This window comes from Solanum dulcamara, chromosome 9 (genome assembly GCF_947179165.1).
Source record: "Solanum dulcamara chromosome 9, daSolDulc1.2, whole genome shotgun sequence".
Taxonomy (NCBI): Eukaryota; Viridiplantae; Streptophyta; class Magnoliopsida; order Solanales; family Solanaceae; genus Solanum; species Solanum dulcamara.
Genome location: NC_077245.1, coordinates 5090489 through 5115580, shown reverse-complemented (window position 1 = coordinate 5115580; position 25092 = coordinate 5090489). Strand labels below are relative to the sequence as shown.

Sequence of the window (25092 nt, the reverse complement as noted above, 5' to 3'; positions counted from 1 at the left end):
CACTGCTACAATTTCAGTTTTAAAAAATGATTGAAGTTTAATCGTGGCAATGCCGACCTTAAAAAAGGTCCAATGTTTAGCGTTAAATAAAATTTGAAGACAACATAAAAGTTAAATATATTTGGTAATTATGTTGTTGTGTTGAAGATTTTTGTGTTGTAAAGGAAAAATGTGCTACAGAAAATTTAATCAACTTATCATGAAGTTTGAATCTTTACCCTAAAATTTGGAAAGGACATTTATGAGAGTGAGGTGAGTTTAAGAGAAAGACGCTCTCCATCCCGTCATGCATAACAATACCTCATAAATATATGCATCACGGCATATTTTTTACTAAAGAAAAGCTATTTACTTCCTAATAAATTCAAAAAATAAAAATAATAAGTTTGTATGTAATACCACCTCAGAGATAAAATAATTCATCTATGAATTTGTCATAAACAAATATACGTATCACTACTGAAGTTTTGAAAATATCTAAGAAAAACAACACATCCATCTCCAAGAAATTATACATACTCCAATATCATTCATGCAACATTTCAAACTACCACTAGAACCAAATCTCATAAATCCACATGATCAATATATAGTTCCGTTTCAATTAAGTGAAACTAAGGGCATGAAAGAGTTCACGATCATTCATCTTGATAAAAACACACAGATATTTGAGATATGCAAGCAGAAAATACAATTAAAACATATTGATCACACGCTACGGCAAATGAAGGGAGCACGTTTAGCCCAATCAATAATATCCCAAAATCGAACTTTTTTGCGTCCAGGAGATTTAGTAGCGTCTCCTGTTTCGTTCTTTTTCAGCATATCCCACAAAATTTGAACATCTTCATATTCACATTTCCTCACATCACGGTGTAGCTTTACATGCCCTATAAATAAAAGATAAATATTACTATTATTCAAGACATTTAGCGTAATTGGTAAATTGAATAAAATTGCATAAAGGGGCAGCCCGGTGCACTTAAGCTCCCGCTATGCGCAGGGTCCGGGGAAGGGCCCGACCACAAGGGTCTGTTGTACGCAGCCTTACCTTGCATTTCTGCCAGAGGTTGTTTCCAAGAATTGAAATTGCATAAAATTGGGTAGATGATGTTGGAAGAGAGCCATTTGGCGTAATTGGTAAATTCGATATCATGTGATCAGGAGATCACATTTTCAAAATGTGAAAACAACCTCGTGCAGAAATGCAAAGTAAGACGGAATATATTATGTACGTCATGATAGAAATTAAGATTCGTAATTGACCAGTTTTACGAATGTGAAGACGTGTAGAAACTCTACTCCAAGCTTTGCGCATAGGATCCATCATCTTCTCCCACAACTCCATCACCAATTTAATGATTATTTATTTCAACAAAACATATTAAGCTTAACAGAATCTTCCTTTTCCCTTCAATAAGAATTTAATTTGTGTATGTGCAACCTGAAAAATAAGCCAAAAAAATACAAACAAAGTACTCTCTCTTCTCTCCCTATTTTCCCAAGAAGAGGAGAATATGGAATGGGATATTAATTTGTTGGACAAAATAGAAATAGAGTTTGATGGTTATAAGGTTTCCTTTTTCTCCCCTATTTGGTGGTTAATGGTAAAGGAGGATAATTAGGGGAAAAAGAAATAATTATACTCTACACCTTTAGGATTTGTAGATTCAGTCTTCTTTTAAATTGTTTAGTTCTCAAAATTCTAACAGTATCATATTGTGATAGATCGAGTACAATATTTGAAACGTGGCAGGGCCGACCAAGTTTACAACCAATGATTGTCGTCCGCTGATTGCGACATCACGAATGCGGCAATGCCGGCTTCTACACACTTTACTCATTGGGTTGACCGGCCAACGTGTCTGTATGATTAGTTGTGGCCTTGTGAAAATCATTCTGTCTCGCCAACCAGGTGCTTTAAATAAGGACAATAATATAGTTCGTATAGTTGCCTATTTCGGATGTTTGAAGGTTCCGCTGACATTTTAAATTTTAATTTTTATTATAATCTAATTTTAATTTAAATAAAGGAATTGGATTTTGGATTAATTAACTTAAATAATTTGAATTTGTTAATTTTGAGATTGTAAGTTGAGTTACTTTTTCTTCTTGCAAAAATTGAACATCAAAATCAAGTATTCATATTAAAATGCTTTAGAGCCCGTTTGGATGAGCTTAAAAAAATAATTTTTATGTATGAAGTGCTTTTAGAATTTTGAAGTGCTGAAAATTATTTTTTATAAATAAGCAGTTGAGTGTTTGGATAAAAGTGCTTATGTTGAAAAAAAATATTTGAATTTTAGGGTTAAAAGAATAAAAAAGGTAGTTTGGGAATTTAGTTAAAATATAAGGGATATAAAAGTAATTTTCATGGTCAAACAAAATGGCTTTAAGCACTTAGAAAAAAAAAGTTAGAAATCCTAATTTTTCATTTTTGACTGACTTTAAGAATTTTATGACTTAAAGTTAGCAACTTAATGGTTTTGACCAACTTAAAGCCAATCCAAACGGGCTCTTAATAGTTTCTCATTCTCATCATGGTCTTCGAAATAAAGTAGGCGAGCAATGAAATCATTATCAAGAAAATGCAATAGAGATATTTGTAAGAAGGTCATAATTAATATTAACAATGATAAAACCATGTTCAAACAAAAAATATTCTGATAATTACTTAGTAAATAAGTAGTATTGCATATAAGCTAATGTCTAATGGATAGGGTATTGGAGTTACTAGTATTTCAGAATCATCACTTATAGGTTAGTAGAATCAATAGGTCCTCAAATTATTCATTTGACAATATTAAAACTCTTCTCATAAAACGATCATTATACTTAATTCCAAAAATTGAAATTCTTGATTGATGGAAGAAGAACATCACCATTTTTGTTCAATAAAATGATCGACAACAACATTTTACAAGAATATTGGCTTTGGCTATGTAGAGAACTTTCATTCACCAATACACAAACTAATCTCAAAATCTAATTTTTATATAATCATCAGGGAGTAAGAAAAGCTAGACTGATCAGCAGTAGTGACATTGTTGATCTCTCAGCTGACTGATTTAACTTTCTTTTGGTTCTATCTTTTGACAGAATATTGATACATCCATAGCGCGGCGTGCAAATTAATCAGCAGCTTTCTTCAAACTTGCAACGTACGTCAAATATATAGTCCACGCATACGAAAATGAACTATTAATCAACGGCTGCGAAAGAGACATTAGCAGATTCTTAGTGATCAGAGTGAGAGAAGGAATTGCACTGAGCATTTTAATTAATTAACTGAGCATTTTACTTAATTTGAAATTAGTGAAACGGGGCAAAAATAAGCTTTTTAGAAAGACATAATATATAAACAGACACTCAAACTTGGCTCCAATTGATAAGTAAGCACTCCAACTTTGAGAGTGCACATCTACACACCTCAACTCGTGTCCTCCGTATCAGTTGAACACTCCAACTTACAAATGATCATCTAGACATCTCCAAAATTTATGTGTTATGTCAGCGTTGAGTGTACAACGGGGGAGAGTTGGAGTGTTTGGTTGCTAACTGTCAAAATTAGAGTGCTTATTTGCCAATTGAGGCCAAGTTTGAGTGTTTGTTTATGTATCAGAAAGGCTGATAGTCAGACCCCCAGAAGTTCTGGACCATCTCATTATAGATATTGCACAAACTCTATTGAAACAAAGACTAGGAATGTGAATACCTGCAAATGGACAGGGATTACTTTATATGTCAAGAAATCACACATTGGCCAGTACATAAGTCCCTTAGTCATTGTTGGGATCAGGTCTCGTTTCAATCTTGCAGCGATTTCCGCTCCATTCTCACCTGAACATCACAACAAAAAAGATTGAAAGAATTAGAACATGTTGAAAGAAATGAGATGGCTAGTCCAAAAGCAAGGGCGACATAAGAATCAGTTAAGCCAACAAATGATCGTAAAGCAAATAATGTAGAACTCATAAAAGCTACTCTGATAGCATCACATCTAACTGATACAATGTCCATGATCACTGTGTAGCCAAGGAAAGTAAGATTTTAACAGAAATGACCTTTCCCTTTGTTGAATAGGTCTCGACATAGTCTATTCCTTTGTTTCTTGCTTACTGGACTGCATGACTCAACCTTTCAACTTTATTAATAATAGAAAATAGTCGATAAGGGTGGCTATTTCGTGTTTAATTTATGACACTTTGGGCCAAGCCTGCACCGATTTTCCTCAAAAGACCTCAAACCATTAAGAGATCCTACACATCATATGTAGCTTCCCAATCTTTTCAGATACCAATGTGGGACTTTGTTTGCACACCCAACACTGTCATTAAATTGACAGTATCTATGAAAAAGGATATGTTAACAAGCTTGAAGAACTTTCTGCCGTTTAGGTCCCTTCATGTTTTCGTCAGATGCTCAACCAAGAAGAAATTATGGACTGTCATTCAATAACTTCCGCTAATTATAATCTTTTCACTGGAAAATATGGCATGTAGTTGAGATCTTTTTAATTGTTGTACTTAACCAAAAAAGCTCTTTTCCATTATCCTACATGAAGCAACACATTTTTGCCTTCCATTTGGAAAGTTCTGTATGTTTTAACTTATTCTTGAGCTATATAGGGGAAAGAATTAAAACCACAGTGCCAACCAGATTTCAGGATGTATCCAACACATTAAAACCTCAGGGACGATAAAACTTTTAGACAGAGTAATGTATCTTTTAATGGTTCTCCCGAAAGTTAAATCTAATGCTAGGGAAACTTGTTCAGCAATTTTGAATGGACGACAATTGAATATCCCCAGCCTTTTAGCATGTTTAACTCACTATCAAAAGACTTGGATGCATTCACTTTGTTATGAGAATCAACTCATTTTACTTTGAGAATTACTTCACATCTTAAATTATCTTATTTCACCTCAACTCACTGTTTCGGAATTTTCTTAATTTTCCAATACTCCTCAAGTCCTTACAATAAACTACACATGCATCATGTTGTTTTCTGCTATATGGTTAGCCACTAAGAACAAATTCTCACATGTTATCCGCCGTATCAGTGCATAATGTTCCATGCTTAATGTTAATGTAATAGCCATTCTACAACAACTAACAACAACATACCCAGTATAAATCCTACAAGTGAGGCCTGGGAAGAGTAGTTTGTACACAGCCTTACCCCTACCTTGTGAAGATAGACTAGAGAGGTTGTTTCCAATAGACCCTTGGATCAAGTGAAGCATATCAAAATCAGTAAGAAAAGTTATTACTAACAAGTAATAGCCATATACATTTCAGCTATTAGAGATTTCTAGAGAAGTAAATTAGCTTTGCCAAATGCACATTGTGTGGTCATGATACATATATTAATCAAGAAAAGTACAAACATAAGTGACTAGAGAGGTTGTTTCCAATAGACCCTCGGATCAAGTGAAGCATATCAAAATCAGTAAGAAAAGTTATTACTAACAAGTAATAGCCATATACATTTCAGCTATTAGAGATTTCTAGAGAAGTAAATTAGCTTTGCCAAATGCACATTGTGTGGTCATGATACATATATTAATCAAGAAAAGTACAAACATAAGTGAGCAACAGTTAAAATGAATACATACCTTGTAAAGCTGCATTGAAAGAGAAGAAAGCAGAATTAATGAGAGGCCCATAAGCAAAATTCCCTATCAACAATTTCTTCAAGGTAGAAACAACATCTCTCTTTGGTAATACTCTCCCCATAAAGTTAAACCAAAGATGTTGAGCTGTTCCTAAGATGATCAATCCAAACCCAGCCATTCGCAGAGTCCTTATGATATCTAGAGAATCCGAAGGTGTCATCGTAATCATCTGACCAATACAAACCACATCATTAAACCATCACAAAAAGATTCAAATTTTCAAATATTTGATCAATTCAAAGCAGTAAAATCAAACGTAATAACTACAACTATGCCACAATTGCGAACTACTAGTCAGGATTGCGTACATAGTAGATTCACAAGGTTAACTAAACCCAGTATTTTTTTACGAGCATAAATATACATGTGAAAATCACTAAAATTTCAACAATATATAAATATTGCACCCATCAAATTCAAAGAGTACTGGATACATTTGTGATAAGGTATATGGATCATCCAGGGGAGAAGCTAAACGGATGTCATCCGAAGCCCCTTCAACGGAAAATTTACATTATACATATATATATATCGTTGATGTTGAATCCCTTTGGCTTCTCTGTGTATTTAACTCTTTGTACTTTGGAGCACCTCTTAGTAAAAAATCTGGCTCCGCCACTTGGATCATCTATTCGTCTATGTCAATTCCACTATATTTGGACCACGGGCGGAGTTGGAAGGTTACTCGGGGTCGGCCAAACTCAATAACTTCTCTACCAAACAATACTCCTTCTCCTCCTCCTCCTTTAGTTGAATCTTCCAATCATAGGTAAAGATGTTAGGTTAGTAGAAAGTCTACCGATTATACTTTTCTTGTGCTATTCTCTAAAATAGCAACAACCATACAAACAGGCTGTTGGGTATATGGATCATCTATTCGGCTATATCAGTTCCATCAATTTAGACCAGAGGCGGAGCTAGAAAGTTCCTCATGCGCTCGGTTAAACCCATTAACTTTAGTCCAAACCCGAGTTACTAACCCATGATATCATTATCCTAAAATTTTATTCTAACACAGAGCAATAAAATCACAAAATTAAGGAAAAATGAGACAATACCTGGGAAGTAACATCAGCAGCAGCATATATAACAGCAGAAGAAATTGATTTCGTGATGATCGCACGAGACTCAAGAGCCCCCAAATACCACGCCAAGAACCCCATCCGAATTTTCACAGAAACTGAAGCTGAAGCTGAAGATGGAAATGATTTACGAAGAAGAAACGGAAAAGAAAGAAAATGGGTTTTAGCGATTTTAGTTGCTGCAGTGTTCATAGATCGAGCAGAGTAAGCTCTGCATTGTTGATAATGCGAAAGAAATTTAGACCCAGAAATTGAATTATTGTAGATTAATCGACGCTGTGATTGTTGAATCATGCTACGTTTTGCTAATTTTGCAAGAACATCCATCCCCATTTTTTCTTTAATTCAGAAGTTTATGCTTCTGATTAAAAAAATAAAATTGTTCCTAGTCTTATGGAAAGCGCTTGTGAACTTTTGGGGAACCAAAAATGGCGGGGATTTAAAGATGCTGGAAAAGGGGAGATATCAGAATTGGACCCTTTATGTTTAAGGTTATGCTCAAAATAGTCCTTTAAGTATTGCACTTAACAACTTTTGTCCTTTAATTTTTTAAAATAATAAATCAGTGTAATTTTACAAGTAAGATTTGAAAAAAATGATGTGTATACAATTTACTCTCTTAGAAAGGTTCTTTCTGATAGACCTTGACTCAAATAAAATATATCAAAATTAGTAAAAAAATAAAAATGAAATATAGTAGAGAAGAAATCATATAAAAAATAATGAAAAAAAAAAGATTCAAACTTTAATTTTTGTTAAATATGTAACGATTTAATATTTTTTTTAGATTCAACTGAAATAGTAAAAATAAAGTTAAGCATAAACACCAAAAAAGCCTCATCAAATTCTAAAATATGCAACACAAGAAACGACATTAAACACTAAAATGATATACAAAAAATAACAAAAATTACATCTCAAAAAGTTACACCAAACTCTAGAAATAAATAAAAATATAAAAAATGCACATCTAAATATGAATTCCCTCTCGATAAATATTTGACAAAGCTAAAATTTTTAACTTTTGCCAAACTTAAAAGATCAAAAATCATCCTTAAAAAGTTATTTTGAACCTACTCTCAAACATAAGAGATCATTTTTGTTATTTTTTTCTTCAAACCAAAAGATTCGATTAATTATAAATTGGCCCTTTATTTTTAGTTGACTATCTTATTTTTCATTTGCTCAATTCTGGTGTTTGATTTTCAATGATATCCCAAAAGATCTCATCTGATTCTAGGAGTAATATTGAAAGGGAACATGCTTTGGCACTTATTTGCCAGCCATTTTTGCCTATCATATTCCTATATTTTTGTCCTTAATTATTACTTCCACGTCAAATGAAGAAATAATAGTTTCTACAAATATATGTAATTCAACTATAGTCTATATGATTGCATAGACCAGATAAGTACGTGATATTTCAATCTATAACCGTTTTCAATCATCATCGGACTTTTGATTTTATTTTTTTATTTTTGTAATTTATAATATTTTAATATGTGGTAATCGAGAATTGACGCATGACAATTACTTATTTTCTTAAAACTGAGGTTGACAAAAAAAAAAGGCAATAATATTACTTTCAAATTGTTCAGAAAGGTCATATAACTCTCGCAAAATTTAAGTATCTTTTAAACAAATAAGTACTAATTTAGGAAATTTTACGTATTTTATCTTTAAATAATGAGTTCAGCACATGAACATCTTATATAATGTCGTGTGCCAAGACAAGTTTAGTCAGTTGCAGTGCAGTAAAGTAAAAATAGCTTTGACCAAAAAGCCAAGGGACACACGAGTCGGCTTATTTTGGGCCTGTTCCATGCATGAGTACCTCATACTAGTCTTTTTTATACGACTTTATTCTGAGGTTAGATGTTCGATATTTCAACAGCAGTCGAATTCAATAAGTATCAAAAAATAACCGTCCCTAAGAAATCTGTGGTCAACCATGACATTTACGTATCCACAAACATAGAATCCAATTTTCGTTCAATGAAAAATGATTTTCGGGCAAGGTATATGAATCTTGTGAGTCTTTAATGGTATCCACCTCACAACGTGCCATTGTGTATGTGTGTATGAGGGGGGTAGGGGATGTATACCGAGAGAATCATTAGCCATTGCATATCCTTACTTTACTTTGTCGTGTACTTTCTTGAATATTTGTCTTTATTGTGCTTTTCTTTTACTTATTAGATAATTCAGATCAATTACATATACTTATCTTTTTTGAATTATTTATTTTTTCTGTCAATTTGGCAAGGTTCTTAACATTCTTTCTATCATATAGTTATTAACTCTTAATTAGTTGACCTACGATGCCTGCTGAGTACACTTATTTTCGTAAAAATACTACTTTATTGCATCTCTTTGATGCAAATCCAAACACTAGCATACCTAGTTGATTTCCAGTCGAAGGCAATACTTCTTTGGGAATTTGGACGAGCTACTTGACGTTTAGAGTAGTGCCAGACTACCTCTATCTTTATTTTTCTATTTTTACTCTTTCGGACACAGTTATAATTTTTGAGATGATTATCCAGTTAGATAATCTTTTACTAGTGACCTTAGGTCTTTGGTGTATTTTATTAATTCTAACCTTCTTCCGTCATGTTTATATTTTTGCTTGATGATTCAATAAGTCATTTGGGTCAAAGAGTTAGTTTATCTGGGGGTGGGGGTGGGGGGTTGTGATAGATATTATCATAACCTCAAATTTTGAATTATGACATGACGCAAAATACTGATGATTATTTTTTTATGTATATTTAAAATTATAAATTATAAATATATTTTTTTCATCACTATTATGATAAAAACCGTCAAATTATATGAAGCAAGCATTTTTATGGTCAAATCATCTCCTAAGTTCTAACAATTCCACCAAAAATATTGAATAGATACTTACTTATATATATATATATTTTTAGAGTGAATACAATATTATATAATATTTAGCATTCAAAATAGTTCAAATTATAGAATTGCTCCTAGGAGCACTATCTTTCGAAAGCAATAGACAATATTCCTATTTTGTAGATAGATGTCGCATAGGATATTTTGATTAGTCATAGTATTTATGATATTACACGTATTTATATTGAGATTTTAAATGAAACGAGTTTCTCCTCAGTTTTTTTTATTGGTGTTTTTTCAACAAAATAGGGAGGTCTTGTCATAAATATTGCCTTATTTCTGAATTGTTCAAAAATTTTCTTTACTAGTAAATGGGTCACTATATTTTCTTATTTGAATTTATGTCCCATCGTGGAGGCCTTCAATTGTTGCATTAACCACCTTTTGCTACATTACTTATAACAATTAACTGTTATTTGTTCATCTCATTATATTCATAAACAAATTCAAAAAAAATTAGAGATAAATCTTTGATCGTTATAATTTAGTTGCCCATAACCCTAACTACAAATTTAATTTATCTTTTTGATTTTTCATTCAGTGTTCGGATCTCGTGGAGCCTCGACTAAATTCGGATCGTGCACTGCAGGGCCCATTCGGGGGTGACATTCCCAACAACAGGCTCAAACCCAAAATTTCTGATTAAAGGTGAACCAGTCCAACTACTACAACACATTCCATGTTGGTTACAAATTTAATTAATTAATCTATATCTCAAATTTTAGGTTAAACAAATATCTTCAATAATTTACTTTCCTCAAACTTCTTCATTATATTTTTTTTGACTGAATTATATAAAATATTTTTCATTCACTGAGTTATAGAAGTTTTTTGTTTTTTTTGGGGTGAATATATAGAAATTACCTCCATTCCATTAACCAAAACAAAAAAGGAAAAGCCAAAAAAGAAGAGAAAAAAGGGAAAGGAAAAATAGAAAATAAAAGAAACCTTCGTCTATAAATAATACCACTGAGGTATACTGCAAGAACCGTTTTCAATTTGTTCTTCGCGTTTCCATTAGAAAATTCTGCTATAAACAAAGATAAAATCGTCAATTTCTCAAGAGTATAATTTTCCAGTCTCAGGAAAATTTGATAATGTTCTTCCTTAATCTTTCGAAAAATTAAGCATGAAAACCCAGCATTACATCAATTAACAGATCTCCTCAATTCCTTTTTTAAAACAAATCAATTGCTGTAGTATACGGTTATATATATATATATATATAATCATTTTCGATTTTCCGCATCAATGGATCCGTCTATAATGAAACTCCTCGAAGAAGACGAGGTTGGTATTTCTTTTAATTTTTTTTTGCGAATTAGCCTTTTTCCTCTGCCGGGTCACATATATATATGTTTATATGTGTGTGTGTGTGTGTGTATTGTTTGTGGTGAAATGGTGTTTTTATGTGAATTTTGGATATAATTAGGATGAAACAATGCATTCGGGGGCGGATGTAGAGGCATTCACTGCTGCCCTAAACAGGGATATCGGTGGAGATAATTCACAATCTCAGCCTTCGGATTCGGATAGCGGTAATATATCACCATTTAGTTATTATATTTTGTCAATTTTGTTATGGATTGTAGACTTTATGGCCTATGCTGATTCAACTAACTTTATTGCCAACTGATTAGGCTAAATTCTGGCTATTAGATATACAGTTGTGTTTTGGGGTGCGTATTTTTTTCGTAAAGATTGTGATATATTGGCATTACTAGCATGGGAAAATAAGTAGTACGGAGACAGCTAGGGTGATTAGTTGCTAATGGAAGTCTAGAAGTAGGGGAAGTCGCAATTGTTGGCAAGAATTTGGAGGGGAGAAAGTGTGGGTACTTTATGGCACCTCTGGAAGTTTTGTAGCGGAGAGAAGCTAAAATATCGCAAAGTTGTTGGGTGTGCACTGTGCATGGGGTGGTTTGGAGCCACCATAGATTCACAATTTGAAGTGATTATACTAAGTAACAATAAAGTATAAGAGAAAAGTAGTGTAAAACAAGGATATCAGTTGTTCTGAATCCCTATTGCTAAGAAAGCTTTGGATGAAGGTCTAAGTATTAGATGTCAACTATTTAAACCAATCACTCAAGGATCATAGCAGATGATATCTCATAAAGGGTTTTCTCACAAGTTTGGTTGGTGTTGTTGCTGTAAACAAAAAAAAGGGCAGCCCGGTGCACTAAAGCTCCCGCTATGCGCAGGGTCCGGGGAAGGGCCCGACCACAAGGGTCTATTGTACGCAGCCTTACCTTGCATTTCTGCCAGAGGCTGTTTCCAGGCTTGAACCCGTGACCTCCTGTTGCTGTAAACAAGAAGTTTAAAATTCTATCTTTAGGTGTGAATCTGTTGGACAGAGATCAATCATGTGATTTCTTGTGTTTAGAGCGGCAAGATATAGCTTGTTAATGGCACAAGTACAAGTCTTTTTTCTCTATTTCACGTTAGTTTTCCCCAATGGGGGTGATCCAGATTAATATATTCAAGTTGTAAGAGGTAGGGCACTAATAATCGAGATCAATATTCATGCAACATGCCTACTGAACCTAGGGATAACAAAATCAAACCCAACCTGCCCAACCCGTTTAATAACCCGCCCATTTATTAACTCAATGCATTTCAACCCAACCCATTTCCATCAATTAAAAATTGGGTTGATATGTCACCCAAATTGACTCAGAAATTTTGTCAAAATATTTTTTTAAAAAAATTTGATATGTTATATATAGCCATAATAAAGAAAAAAATATTTTTATCAGGTATTAAAATATTTTAAAAGAACAAATAAAACGCTTAAACTTAGTAAAAATTGAGTTGGGTTGGGTCTTGACCCGTTCTATAATCCATTACTTGATCCATTTTGACCCAAGCAAATTTGGGCTGGGTTGGGTCTTGACCCGTTTGTTGTCTTGACCCATATGACCCGCCCAAATATGACCCAACCCGCCCAATTGCCATCCCTACTTGAACCTGCCCCTGAAACAAGAAGGAAGTGATTGGTTACCTTCTTTTGGTATTGCAAATTTAGTATTAGTGATACTTCAAAAGAGTCTAATGTCTTGCAGCCTTGCAAGTAGTAAAAGGTATTTGTGGACGGTAAACAATTCTTGGGAAGAGGTCTGCCGATTACTCCAGTTGCTTACTTTTGGACTCTTGCTTTTTATGCACTATTCAGTAAATTTTTTTTCCAGATGTTTTGTCTTTTTTGGAGTAGGCTAAAAGCTTATTCAATTCTGGCGATCAACACTTGTTGATCTGAATTACTCATATAATTGTGTCCATGGCCATAAGACATAGATGTTGATGATGGTCTCTATTAATCTTTCAAATATTCAAAATTTATTTGAAAAAATATAAATTCCTTATTGGTTTACCGATAATGAGAAGAAAAGTTTTCCCATTCAAAGATAGAGAAGAAAATCTTAAAGAAAGGCCTCAAGGACAAGGGTCAGGTAAAAGGGCAAGAGACTTTTGTAGTTTTATAGAAAAGCAACCAACTCAATGCAGGATTTGAGAAAAGATTGTTAATTTATGTGGTTTTTGTGCCTGTATGTGTGGTTATGTATCATTCAAACATAAATGTATGAAGAGTGTTGTCAGTTCCATAAGTCATTGCTGTAAGCGATAGTTGTGTTGTCACATGCGCAATTGAGGTGTGCTTAAGTCTTGGAGCTAGGTGCACCACAAGCTGAGCACTTAGCATTCAATTGGTTTCGAGATAAATCCTTTTTACATAAACCCGTAAATTGACCTTGATAAATTCAGTAATTCCAATGGATTATTCTTTCTGATAAGCATATGAACCATGAATTGTCCTAACGAGACAATTCAATCAATCCTTTGTTTTGAAAGAACTGCCTTGCTTAAGTGACTTTCAATGTTGGTACCAAGGTGATCAGGTGTGCCTATGCTCAGTTCACGGGTTCCTTCTTGAGGACGACGATGCTAAATAATAAATATAGCTGTCAAAATGATATATTACTAGTTAAGAGCTTCTTGCTGATAAATTTGTTATTGATTCGGAATAGGAAATTAGAAATTTAGACCATAACGAGGTCACTGCATCTAATTTAGGAGCTTTTGCATTTTTACGTCAAAATAAATTCTTTAAGTAGTATCAGAATTTAGGGTTTATTCATCTAATTGAATTATTGTTATTTCAATTCTCTTGTCCTTATAATTATTGCTTTTGATTATTGTTATTTTTCTATTATTACATGTACATGTGTTCCAATCATGCATTTCCTAATACACACTTTAAATTCACTTGGTGCTTGAAGCCAGCAGATCTTGGCGCCTTTTAGCTTTTCACCTTTGAACACTGAATAATACTAATAGAGTTTTCCCCTACTCAAGAAAACAGTATTTATGATGCTACTTTTAAAAGGTCAAAGTTCCTTTTTTTCATCTTTTAATGTAGGTCAAACCCATTTCAGTATTAGCAGTGATATTCTTTTATAATAATGTTTCCCAATCCCTCTATTACATTTTGCTTCATTTGCTTTAGTATCACTCTCCTATTATTTTATTCTTCGATTCTTATTAGCATATGCTATTTCTTTTGATTTAGGCTATTCTAGTATTTGCTGTTGATATTGTTGTTCTTCATTACGGTATTTCCTTTTCAAACTTGATTTAAACTGCTTTATTTGAGCCGAGGATCTTTCAAAAACAACCTCTTTACCTCCCCAAGGTAGGGGATAAGGTAGCGTACACATCACCCTCCACAGACCTCACTTATGGATAAACTGGGTATGTTGTTGTAATATATGTCAAACCCCCTCAAGCAGGAGTCGAACAATGGTTTTTCCTGCTTTGTTCTCTTGATGACTTGAACTCTTTAACCTCATCGTTGTAGGTGGAGGGCCCTTTTGACTAAGGCTATCCTTCCCTTGCCTTAACAAAGAGAACTTATTTTTCCAGTTTTTGAATTCATCTATGTTTCATATATCAGCAGAATAAACATTTCAGAATTGCATGAGAATATCTAAGCTGAAAGTGTGTTGATGTGAATACAATTTATGATTGTGGTTGGAACTTTGTCTTAGAAAACTACTGTACGTTTATCACTTGCTTACTTTGTCTTCTTTCAGTAGTGTTCTCTTTCTCCTTCCTTGGAAACAATCTTATCTTTTGCATAATTTACAAACAGTATCACTGTCTCAAGGAAGCAGTCATACCTCAAATCAGTTTGCCCCATGGCAAACTGCTAACCATGAAGAAAATGCCAGTTGTCGTAGCCTTCAAGATTCAGAGACCATGCAGCCAAAGGAGGAAAATTTGTCTGATATGCAGTTAAAGAGACATGATACAGATTCTCAGAATCAGCAGCAAAAAAATGATTCATCACAGGAGATCAATTCCCTTCCTTTGCAGCATATATCCCAGGACAGTTATCAAACCACAGAGGTTGAACAGGACACACTTCATTCTTCTAGAGCAGTCAATATGCAGAGTCCTGAAAAGAATACGCAAAATGCAGAATCTCCACATCTAAATTTACAGGGAGCAAATAATCAACAATCCATGCAGTCTTTGACAACAGGAACTAGTGGTCTGCCACGTGTGGCAACAGAGGCAACTAATCAGTCAGAATCTGCAACTGGGTCAAGCAGCCAAGCAGCAATGAATGTAGCTAAACAGGGAAAACAAGTGCCTTTTGCCATGCTTTTCCCTCACATACAACCCCAACTTGATAAGGACAGGGCAATGCAACTCCAGACTCTTTACCTTAAACTCAAAGTAATTTGTTATAGCTGACTTCTTTTGCAACATTTTACCTTTTCTGTTATGGTAGTTTTTCTAACAATTGGAATGTGTTCAGAAAAATGAAATTTCTAAGGAAAGTTTTGTAAGGAACATGAGAAGTATAATTGGTGACCAGATGCTCAAAATGGCTGTTTATAAATTTCAATCTCAGGTAGATGAAGCAGCACTTGTTCAGTTGTTACATCAATAATGAAATTCTCAATCATTGTATATTAACTCTACATCAAAGTTTAATTCAGGCATCTAAAAACTCACAGACTGTTCCTGGTCAATTTCCTCAGTCTCAGGCTTCACAGCAGCAACATTCACTAATGCCAGCCGATGGTACCTTTGTTCTCTGAATATCTTTGGTTTTTTCTAATCAGGTCCGAGCTTATTTTTGACCTTACTTCTCTTTCGTTGCGCCTATTCAAATATGGACAGATTCTAGCAATATGGCAATTGAGAGTAAAGCTCAAAAGTTGCACGAGGTAGAAAACCAAGCCGATCTGCATGGAGCCCAAGGAAGCCAGATGCCTTCTTCTAGTTTGACTGCTGTAAAACAAGAAAGGGATCACACACCATTTCCAGTTCAGGGACTTAATAGACAACAACAACAACATTTACACTTCTCACAGGCATCTTTTCCCACATTTTCAAATGCAGGGAACAATTACAGTGCATATTCTGCATCTAATGTCAACTCTTCAACAACACAACCTCTTAAACAGCAATCTGATGATGCACAAATGAGACAAATTTCAGTTCAACAGAACAGAAATGCAACTCAGTTTGGAGTGCCAACACAAGCCATGGGAATGATGAGTGCCCCTAAGTTTGAAAAGCAAAACACTTTAAGATTACCTGGTGGGGGTCTTAATATTTCAAGTACTTCAAGAAACCAGCAGACCTCAGTTCAGTGGCAACCCTCTGCCAATAAAGAGCAGAAAAGTATTCTTTCATCACCAATGACTAATCCAAAGCCTGAACCAATTGATCATTTCCATGACCATCTTCAAAGATCCCGGTTATCGCCCTTCTCCTCTGTTCATGTGGATCAAGGAAATTCCACTTCAGAAAGTTCAAGGGATGAATCTATTGAACAAACCTCCAGAATTGGTTTATCAGCAACCACTAGCATGAAACCTTCAAATTCAGCCTCGTTTTCCATGTCATCTCATATGGACACTAGCGCATTGGTAATTTTCTTGGTTTGCAACTTTGCATCCTGGCTTGATTTATTGACTTTTTCAAATGAGGATATATTATAGCTTGTAGAAGTATAAGAACATGATATATATTTCTAGACATGCATTTTTTTAAAAATTTCTGTCACTTCTTTTTTTTTTTATGCCGACTTTTCCTTCTCTGCTCTATGAATTGACCGTTTCATTATTGAATTATAACTGATCAAACTCCTCTAGAAAGAAATTTGAAAGGCGTGTCTGTGAGAGCTCTCTATATTTTATAGAAGAACCACTCATATTGACCCAAGACCATGAAATGTACTTTCTGCTTTGGCCCTACAGACCTCAGGGTTTTGTCCCTTCGACTACACTATCAAGGATAGAAGACAAGAAGAATGGAGAGGGTAGAGTTCAACTTTTTGCTTTTGAATTGATTTTAGGGAGTGATAGGAAGGTAGCACAGGGGAGAGAGGGAGGAATAAGGTTATGAACAAGTGATAAAGTTTATTTCTGTCCAAAAGTGAGCAGAAAATGAGGGAAGACGACCTCTTTTAATGAGAATCCTTTAGTGCCAAAAGAAACTACTATCTTACTAACAATTGAAATACTTCATTAAGGGCTGTCATCAAGTAACAACAATCCATTTTTCTCTCTCATTATTAATCCAAAATCTCTTAAAATCCCCCTTTCCTCTCTCTTTCTTTCTTCCACATGGTCTTCCTTCCTTTCTCATTCTTTCTTTCAATCCAAAACATTTGTAAAAAAACAAATCTCTGTCACTGTCAAACAATTTTGGACTTAATTGTTTTTTGTTAAATTTAGTTTCAATCCTGCATTCATTTTCCCTAACTTAGAGCCTATTTGGATTGGCTTATTTTAGGTGCTTTTAAGCCAAAATTGCTTTAAGCAGTTTTGTAGCGTTTGGGTAAAATAAAAAAATGCTTTTATGCCAAAAACAAAAACAAGTCAAAATCCACAAGTTTGAAATCCTAACTTATGACTTTTGGCAACAGGCTCTTAATCCATTTTATCCTTATTATTTTGGGCAACTTGCATAATTCATATATCTGTTTTAATAACTTTAAAGAGCCATGTTACCACCGTAACGGCGTGGTCTTACATTTGTCCATCGACACGATATCATGGCCCTCATTCCTGCCTTCAACAATGAAGAAAAACTTATCATGACCCTCATTCCTGTCTTCAACAATGAAGAAAAACTTTCTTAATTTTTTTTTTATCCATAATGGAACTAAAAACAAAAACATTACTTTGTAAAACTGTTCAAATTTCAACTTGAAGCAAGTATTTTATTTGTCATCTCAAAATGATGGAGGAAAGTAGCTTTGAAGAGAGCTGCAATATGGTAGTACAGGTTGATGTCATTAGATCCACTTTAACATATTTTAGAATTTAATGTGTATGCTTCAAGTCAGTAAGGAGGAAAAATATTGTTTTTATGCTATTACATTTAACAAAGATAGATACATTTCATCTATTTTTATCTTTAGGATAATGGAGCATCTGGAACTCTGTGGTATAAACCTGACCTGTACTGTTAGTTGTTCTGTTATTGGAATATTTTCTCTTTTTCTGGTTTTTGAAAGAAAGACAATGGCATTTAAACAGAAATATAGGACTGTTTAAACTAGAAAGTACAGATTTTATTTCCCACAAAGCCCTCACCGCAGAGGGTCAAAGTGAACATAAAAAGTTTTTGGCAGCATAGATCTGTTTCTGGCAGCACTTTGGTATTCATCGTATATCTTATTTCTCACTTACAGTATTTTTTGATTGCACGTCTCTTGGCTCCTTACTAAAATATTTATGTTTTGTCTTGCAATATATCTTGTCTGTTTGAAGATGTGGATTAGATGCATGTTTCTCACTGTCAGTTTTCTTCTTTTACCTTTTGTTGCTTCAGTTAAGTTCTCGGACACCTTCTGTGACATCTCCACTTGGGTTAGGAAACAATGGAAAGACTATTGTGAAAAAGCCTTCCATTGGACAGAAGAAGCCCCTTGATGCGCTAGGTTCCTCACCTCCACCTTCGGGGTATACTATTCTGAGCACCTTTACTGTTATGTTTTGCTGGCATAGTGTCTCAATATTTTGTCTGTTGTATTGATTCCACTTTGTATTGTTTTATACCTGTACATTTCACAGAAAGAAGCAAAAGGTGTCGGGAGGTTTTCTAGATCAGAGTATTGAACAACTTAATGATGTTACTGCTGTTAGTGGAGTTAATTTAAGGGTAATACCTCCTTCGATGCCCGACAGTGGAATGAATCTTGTGCTCGTCACTAGTAGTTTAAAGAATATTCAGAAGTATTTCCAAGTAGTTTGATATTATTTTTGTAATGCATAAAACAGGAAGAGGAAGAGCAACTATTTTCTGGGCCCAAGGAGGATAGTCGAGTTTCTGAAGCATCTCGACGAGTTGTGCAAGAAGAAGAGGAAAGGCTGATTTTGCAGAAAATTCCACTTCAGAAGAAATTGACAGAAATCAGTTAAATCCCTCTTTTAGATCTTCCCTTTTTTTATGTGCAACTTGTTATTATATAGTTACATGATATAGTAAGTCATCTTCCTAACTGAATTGCAATGTTTTCTTGCTTACCTGATTCTGTCTGACAGTGGCAAAATGTGGTTTAAAGAATATGAGCAGTGATGTGGAACGATGCTTGTCATTGGTGAGATATGATCCTTTTCTGTTTGTCTTACTTATTTTGGGATTTTTTTGTGCCACTAAACTTTCAACTTCCAGTGTGTGGAGGAAAGAATGCGTGGACTCATAAGTAGTCTCATCAGACTGTCAAAACAGGTTAACATTCTGCTTGGATATTCTTTTTCTAAAATATGCTATGTGAAAAGATTATAGGATTCTAATATGCACCTGAGATAGAGGTCTGCTTTCTGTAGAGAGTTGACATTGAGAAGTCAAGACACAGAACAATTGTCACCTCAGATGTTCGTGAAGAAATCATGTCAATCAATCGAAAAGCCCGGGAAGAATGGGAAAAGAAACAGGCTGATGTGGAAAAACTCCAAAAGGCAAATGAAGTGAGTTATTCTTCCTTCCACTTTGAGTGTGCTTCAACTAAGTTTCTACTGCTCAATGTTAAAATGGAAAATTATGTTATCTGTTCCAAAAAAAATGTTAATATGGAAAATGTGTAACTTAATGACTTGGATATCAGCCTGAAGGTAGTATTGGAGTTGACGGTGATAAGGAGAAGGATGAAGGTCGCGGGAAATCAATAAAGGTACATACTCTCCCTTGCTCATACTTCTGTTTTTCTGGATAGTTTTAAGATCCGTAAAGAAGTGTCAAATGTAATTTCTTTCATAACTTTGATCTTTCACAACTGTTTGTATCTTTGCAGGTAAACAAGGAAGAAGATGATAAGATGCGAACTACAGCTGCAAATGTTGCTGCTCGAGCTGCTGTTGGAGGGGATGACATGTTGTCAAAGTGGCAATTAATGGCTGAGCAGGCCAGACAAAAACGTGAAGGGGGAGGTGAAGTGGCTTCTGGTTCACAGCCTGGTAAAGATGTGAGTCGGAAGAATTTATCAGCTCCCACAAGGAGCTCAAGGGACCACCAAGAAGCTGAGAAAAGGAGCCAGTCATCTGCAATAGCCAATCCTGGTATGTATGATAATGATCCATTATTGGACCTAGTTTCGAGATTCATATGACTAGCATTCTAAAGAGGAATGATGTTCTCATATGCATGGTGTTTAGAGTAGTTATGACTTTGGTTAACGTGATTGATATGATCCTGAATCACACATTGTTTGAAATCATAATTTAGCTTCTCTTTTGCATAAACTACCATATGAGGCATCTTGTTATGGTTGTCGTACTCCTGTATTGTATGTTAGTACTTTCCTTCCATGTATTCTAATGAATAACCATTATCTAGACTCCTACAACAACAACATACGCAGTTTAATCCACAGATGAGGTTTGAGGAGGGTACACTATACTAAGACCTTATCCCTACCTCGTGGAGGTAGAGAGACTGTTTCCGAAAGACCCTCGACAAATTATCTAGACTCTTAACATTTGAAATTAAATCGAAGTATTTGTCGGAAGTTCTGGATCAAGTATGCTTTGGTGAAATACTATGTGCTATGCCTATAGATGTCTTCCACCATTCTAATAGCGTAATGGTTTTGTTTAAGGGGCATCTTTATGTTCCTCATTATTTCATCTTCACCTCAGAAGTAGATATTATGATAAATTACCCTGTTCAATAATGGTTGTCACTTTTTATGCTCTGTGATAGTGAAATAACCAAATTCTGGAAGAATGTTAAGACCATATAATTCCTCATTTGAAAGAAATATTCAGAGATTTGAAAATATATTAAAGTTAGAATTTGAAATATTTTCTTTTCCAAAACGTTTAAGAAAATTCTGTTGTTAGATGGGTATCAGTTACTTGTAGATCTCCTTCATGTGTAATAACACCAAGTATTACTAGACTTTCTAGATTATTAATCCTTTTAACCCCTACAAAGTGTTGAAGCAAATTGATAAAATAAGAAGGAACATTCTTTTGGAGGGTATAGTAGCACTCAACACAAATATTATCTGGTCAGTTGGAACAAAGTAATTAAGCCTAGACAGTCTGGGGGCCTAGGATCAAGGGATCTGCCTGTCCATAATGAATGTTCCGCTCATATAACGGTTCTGGAGGTATTGCAATGAGGAAGACTCTTTCTGAAGATAGATTATTCAAATTAAACATGGGGAGCAACACTTCTGGCACACTAAAGTATCTTGTGACTCTTATTGTTGCCCCCTGAAAAATACATAAGCAAACTTTCGGTAGATTTCCCCGAGCATACCTATTTTAGCGTATGGCTGGGGAATAGTACTTTACAGGAAAAATTCCTAAGACAATACCAGTTAAATGTGCTGCCAAGCCACAGTTAGACAATGCAGGGAAGAGAACTCTTGGAATTTGCACTGCAGAAAGAATTTTTCAAGACTTGGAGGTGGATGAGCTAGAAGTTCTTCTTGATAGATTGCGAGGGTTCTCAATTGACACTTCTAAAAAGGACAGATTAGTTTGGAGTTTCAGCCAGGCTGGTGCATATTTTGTTAAATCTTGTTACAAGAAGATCTGCTCTAACAGCAATATTCCTGAAGTGTGACCCTAGTGACTTGTCTAGATAGTATTCCAACAAGATAGCCTGTTTCAGCTGGTTAGCAATCCGGATACTTGCTTAACTCATGATAACCTTGCAAAAAGGGTAATAATTCTATGCCACAGTTACTACATCTGTCTACAAGAATCAGAAAACATCAACCATCTATTCCTCCATTTTCAAGCTGCCCGAGACATCGGAGTATGTTTCTTGACCTTTTTGGGATGAGCTGGGTAATGACCTATACCATTAAAGAAGCATATATCAGCTGGTGTAGATGAAAAAATGGTACCATCATGCCATTTTTGGAGTTGGATAGAAAGAAACCTTAGATATGTTTTGAGGGTGTCATTTCCCCTCTATACAAAGTTAAGGCTAGAAGCCTAATGAGTCCTTTTTGCTGGTATAAAGTATAAACTTGAAGATGTGTGCATAGTCTAGATAAATTTATGGATTTTGTTAGCTCCTTGAATTACCACTAGTAACCAAAGGTTAATTGTACAGGAGCTACCTTTTCTCCTCAGCTGATGTAACTTTGGCATCCTCTTGAAGCATATCTATGAAATTTTCTCACTTACTTTATCCAAGAAAAAAATAACACCACCAAACATCCTGAACTCAGCAACTAAATGGGAAGAGAGGGGGGTGGGGTTGAAAATACTGGAATGAGATGCATTTAGATCAGCAAAGAGTATCCTAGCATTGAACGTGATAAATTTCCTTCCAAACAATCTTGTGGCAAGCTCAGGGTTTGGCGTCTTAGATGTTTCCAGAGTTTCCTCCTGAGCCGGGGATGTAGCCAAGAGCAGACCCATGATTTGAAATTTATGGGATTGGAATTCTAGAACACCAATCTCAAGTACTAATAACAAGGTTTAAATTTGAAGCTTGTACATATTTGTCGGATTTCTTAACGCATATAAAGCGTCTAGGTCAAAGCTATTGGGTTCGGCTGACTTAGCACCTGCATGTAGCTTAGGTGGTAGAGTGCCCACTTAGCACCGAGAGATAAGCAACACCGCGCATGTCCACTTTTAACCCCTAGTTATTGGCATTGAGGCACAATGTTAGTTGTTTTTGTAAGGCTTGAAGTGTTTATGATCCAGGAAGGTGTGATATTACAGTTCCTCTATTGATTTCAGGACATTTGGTTGATATTTCTTCTGGTTTGGTGTGGTTACTCTGGTTTAGCCTGTGCACTAACCATTTAGCTACTGTAACCTTTGAGCATTTCTCTTAAATTTCTTTGGACTACTCTCTTTTCTGTAGGTACTGTGAGAAGAGCCGTGAGAAATCAAGGGACAATGCAAACTAGGATTGCTCGCATTATTACTGTAAAAGATGTGATTGCCGTCCTAGAAAGAGAACCTCAAATGTCTAAGTCTACATTGATATACCGCTTGTATGAGAAAGCTCGGTCCAATGCTTCATCAGCTGAATCATCCTGATTCCCAGAAAACGCATAAATCTTGAACTATTATACCCCTCTTTTTCCCTTTTGATAAGAATTTGTAAATCTTGCTTGTGATCTGGATAACATAAACTATTTACCCCAGTTTCCAAGTTGCTAATTATTAGACAACTTGTGCCCTTTTCGATCTGGATGATTGCATGTAAAAGTAAATTAGTTGGATTAGAGTAGGTGAAAACTATCATATGATGTAAGAGTATCTTTGTTAACTTATTGTAGAACAATTGTATTCCCTTTTTTGCCTCAGAAAGTTCACTTCAAAGACAAGTTGAATGATGTACTCTGAGCAACAACAAGAGAGAGACACTATCACCAACCATTTATTTTATGGTTCTTCATAACTAAAACTACTTTATTACTCATAAAGAAAGAGGGAACAAGAAAATAATTCATTTGTTCTTACTTTGTCTTTTATATATTTAATATAATTAAAAAAAAGTAGTAGTATTGGCCCCACTTTAATTAATTAGGCTAAATCACAACACATAAATAAAAAGTTGAATTTATTTGTGCGATTGACTTGTTTAGTACTTGTTATTGTCATGAGAACATATGGACTCATACCTTACCTTTTTTAGTAAAATTTTAAAAAATAGAACAGAATGACATGACTAATTCTCAACACCAACTCTTTTCCATTGCTAAAACTCTTCGCCATATTGTTATATCCTATTAATGAAAAAAAATAAAAATGGGAGAGCTTCTGTCTAAATAAGATGAGCTGTTGCTAGTTATTATAATTAAATTTTGATAGTGCCCCATCAGTAACAAACTTCTCTTGGACTTTTGTCTTTGTATGATACCCATTTCAATATAGTATTAAAGTGCATATACCAAAACTTTACGGGACCGCAAACCTCGAAAGCCAAAAAATAAAAAAGGAAGATTTGGGCAGAATTTAGGTGCATCTCTTCCAATTTATTCGATTTTCTAGGCATGAAAATAGAAAAACAAACTATATTAGTTTAGGAAGAATAAATATATTCTTTAACGTAGCACAAAAGCAAAGTCCCCATTAAGACCCCCTACCCAAAACCAAACATAAAATGACATCCATAATATCAAGAAATTGCCAACATGTAATTCTTCTACAATCTACGCACAAATCAACTGTTTTATACAACTTTGAATAATTTCACCCATTAGAACTTCTTCTTTTTTAAATAACGATAAAATTATTTTTATAAAAAAATCTATAAACTATAGATCAAAGGTTCAAATCAGTATATTTATGCTCAAATAGAAATTAAACCTTGTACTGCCTTGCAAGTAAGTCAAGCATGAAATGACGACATAAATGGCTGTCTTAAAGTCTCAATAAGGAATGTTGTGCCGCCACGTTTACATAAAGGTGAAATACCCACAATGCCCACATTTTAGCCACACGTCTTTATTTTTTTTGGATTGTCATAATTCCTACTCCTTCCATCTATTGCATTCGTTCGTCGGGGAATTCCTATGTTCACTCCCATCAGGGGAATTTGCCTTAATTTTGATTCTATTACGTACAAGTGGGCTAATCAGTCCGTTTGATAATTGATTTTGTATTCAAGGTAGCGGATAAGCACTAGATGTTTGCTAGTACCAGAGTTGGATGCTTACTTCGCTTTTTTTCCTTTTGGCTTGAAATTCACACACTTATTCGGAATGAAATACTGAGTTGGAGTACAAGAGCGAAAGGCCCCTCCGCGCATCAGAAATCCTTGCTTACGATCTGGAGAGAAGGATCTTTTCCAAGAAACACCTATTGCCCTTATTACTCCAAGATTTGTCAGAAGCTGGCATCGCTAGTTGACTCTTCCTCGTCGACAGCCAGCAGCAACTAGAGCATCCCGAGAGAGGCCGC

At 34.8% G+C, this 25092-nt stretch overlaps 3 protein-coding genes across 5 annotated transcripts; 1 reads left to right on the top strand and 2 right to left on the bottom strand.

The window, feature by feature from the left end:
- Positions 1-499: 499 nt before the first annotated feature.
- Positions 500-1629, bottom strand: LOC129903918 (uncharacterized). The gene is made up of 2 exons (XM_055979437.1): positions 1267-1629; positions 500-890 (listed from the first exon to the last, which is right to left on the bottom strand). Exons 1-2 carry the CDS (start codon positions 1346-1348, stop codon positions 709-711), a joined length of 264 nt encoding a protein of 87 aa, XP_055835412.1. The 5' UTR covers positions 1349-1629; the 3' UTR covers positions 500-708.
- A 1214-nt stretch (positions 1630-2843) lies between these two features.
- Positions 2844-7166, bottom strand: LOC129903473 (protein sym-1-like). Its single transcript, XM_055979037.1, has 4 exons — positions 6737-7166; positions 5619-5847; positions 3716-3840; positions 2844-3212 (listed from the first exon to the last, which is right to left on the bottom strand). The coding sequence occupies exons 1-4, from the start codon at positions 7091-7093 to the stop codon at positions 3132-3134; spliced, it is 792 nt and encodes a 263-aa protein (XP_055835012.1). The 5' UTR covers positions 7094-7166; the 3' UTR covers positions 2844-3131.
- A 3488-nt stretch (positions 7167-10654) lies between these two features.
- LOC129902513 (transcription initiation factor TFIID subunit 4b-like) lies at positions 10655-23485 on the top strand. Of its 3 annotated transcripts, none has more exons than XM_055977804.1 (15): positions 10655-10969; positions 11112-11217; positions 14832-15421; positions 15504-15599; positions 15730-15772; positions 15872-16626; positions 18539-18669; positions 18781-18868; positions 18988-19123; positions 19252-19307; positions 19382-19438; positions 19537-19677; positions 19815-19880; positions 20001-20265; positions 23045-23485. In XM_055977804.1, exons 1-15 carry the CDS (start codon positions 10931-10933, stop codon positions 23221-23223), a joined length of 2748 nt encoding a protein of 915 aa, XP_055833779.1. In that variant the 5' UTR covers positions 10655-10930; the 3' UTR covers positions 23224-23485. The 3 variants fall into 3 exon arrangements, with proteins under 3 accessions (XP_055833779.1, XP_055833778.1, XP_055833777.1); XM_055977803.1 differs by having other exon boundaries at positions 15706-15772; XM_055977802.1 differs by having other exon boundaries at positions 10656-10969; positions 15688-15772.
- The last annotated feature ends 1607 nt before the right edge of the window (positions 23486-25092 follow it).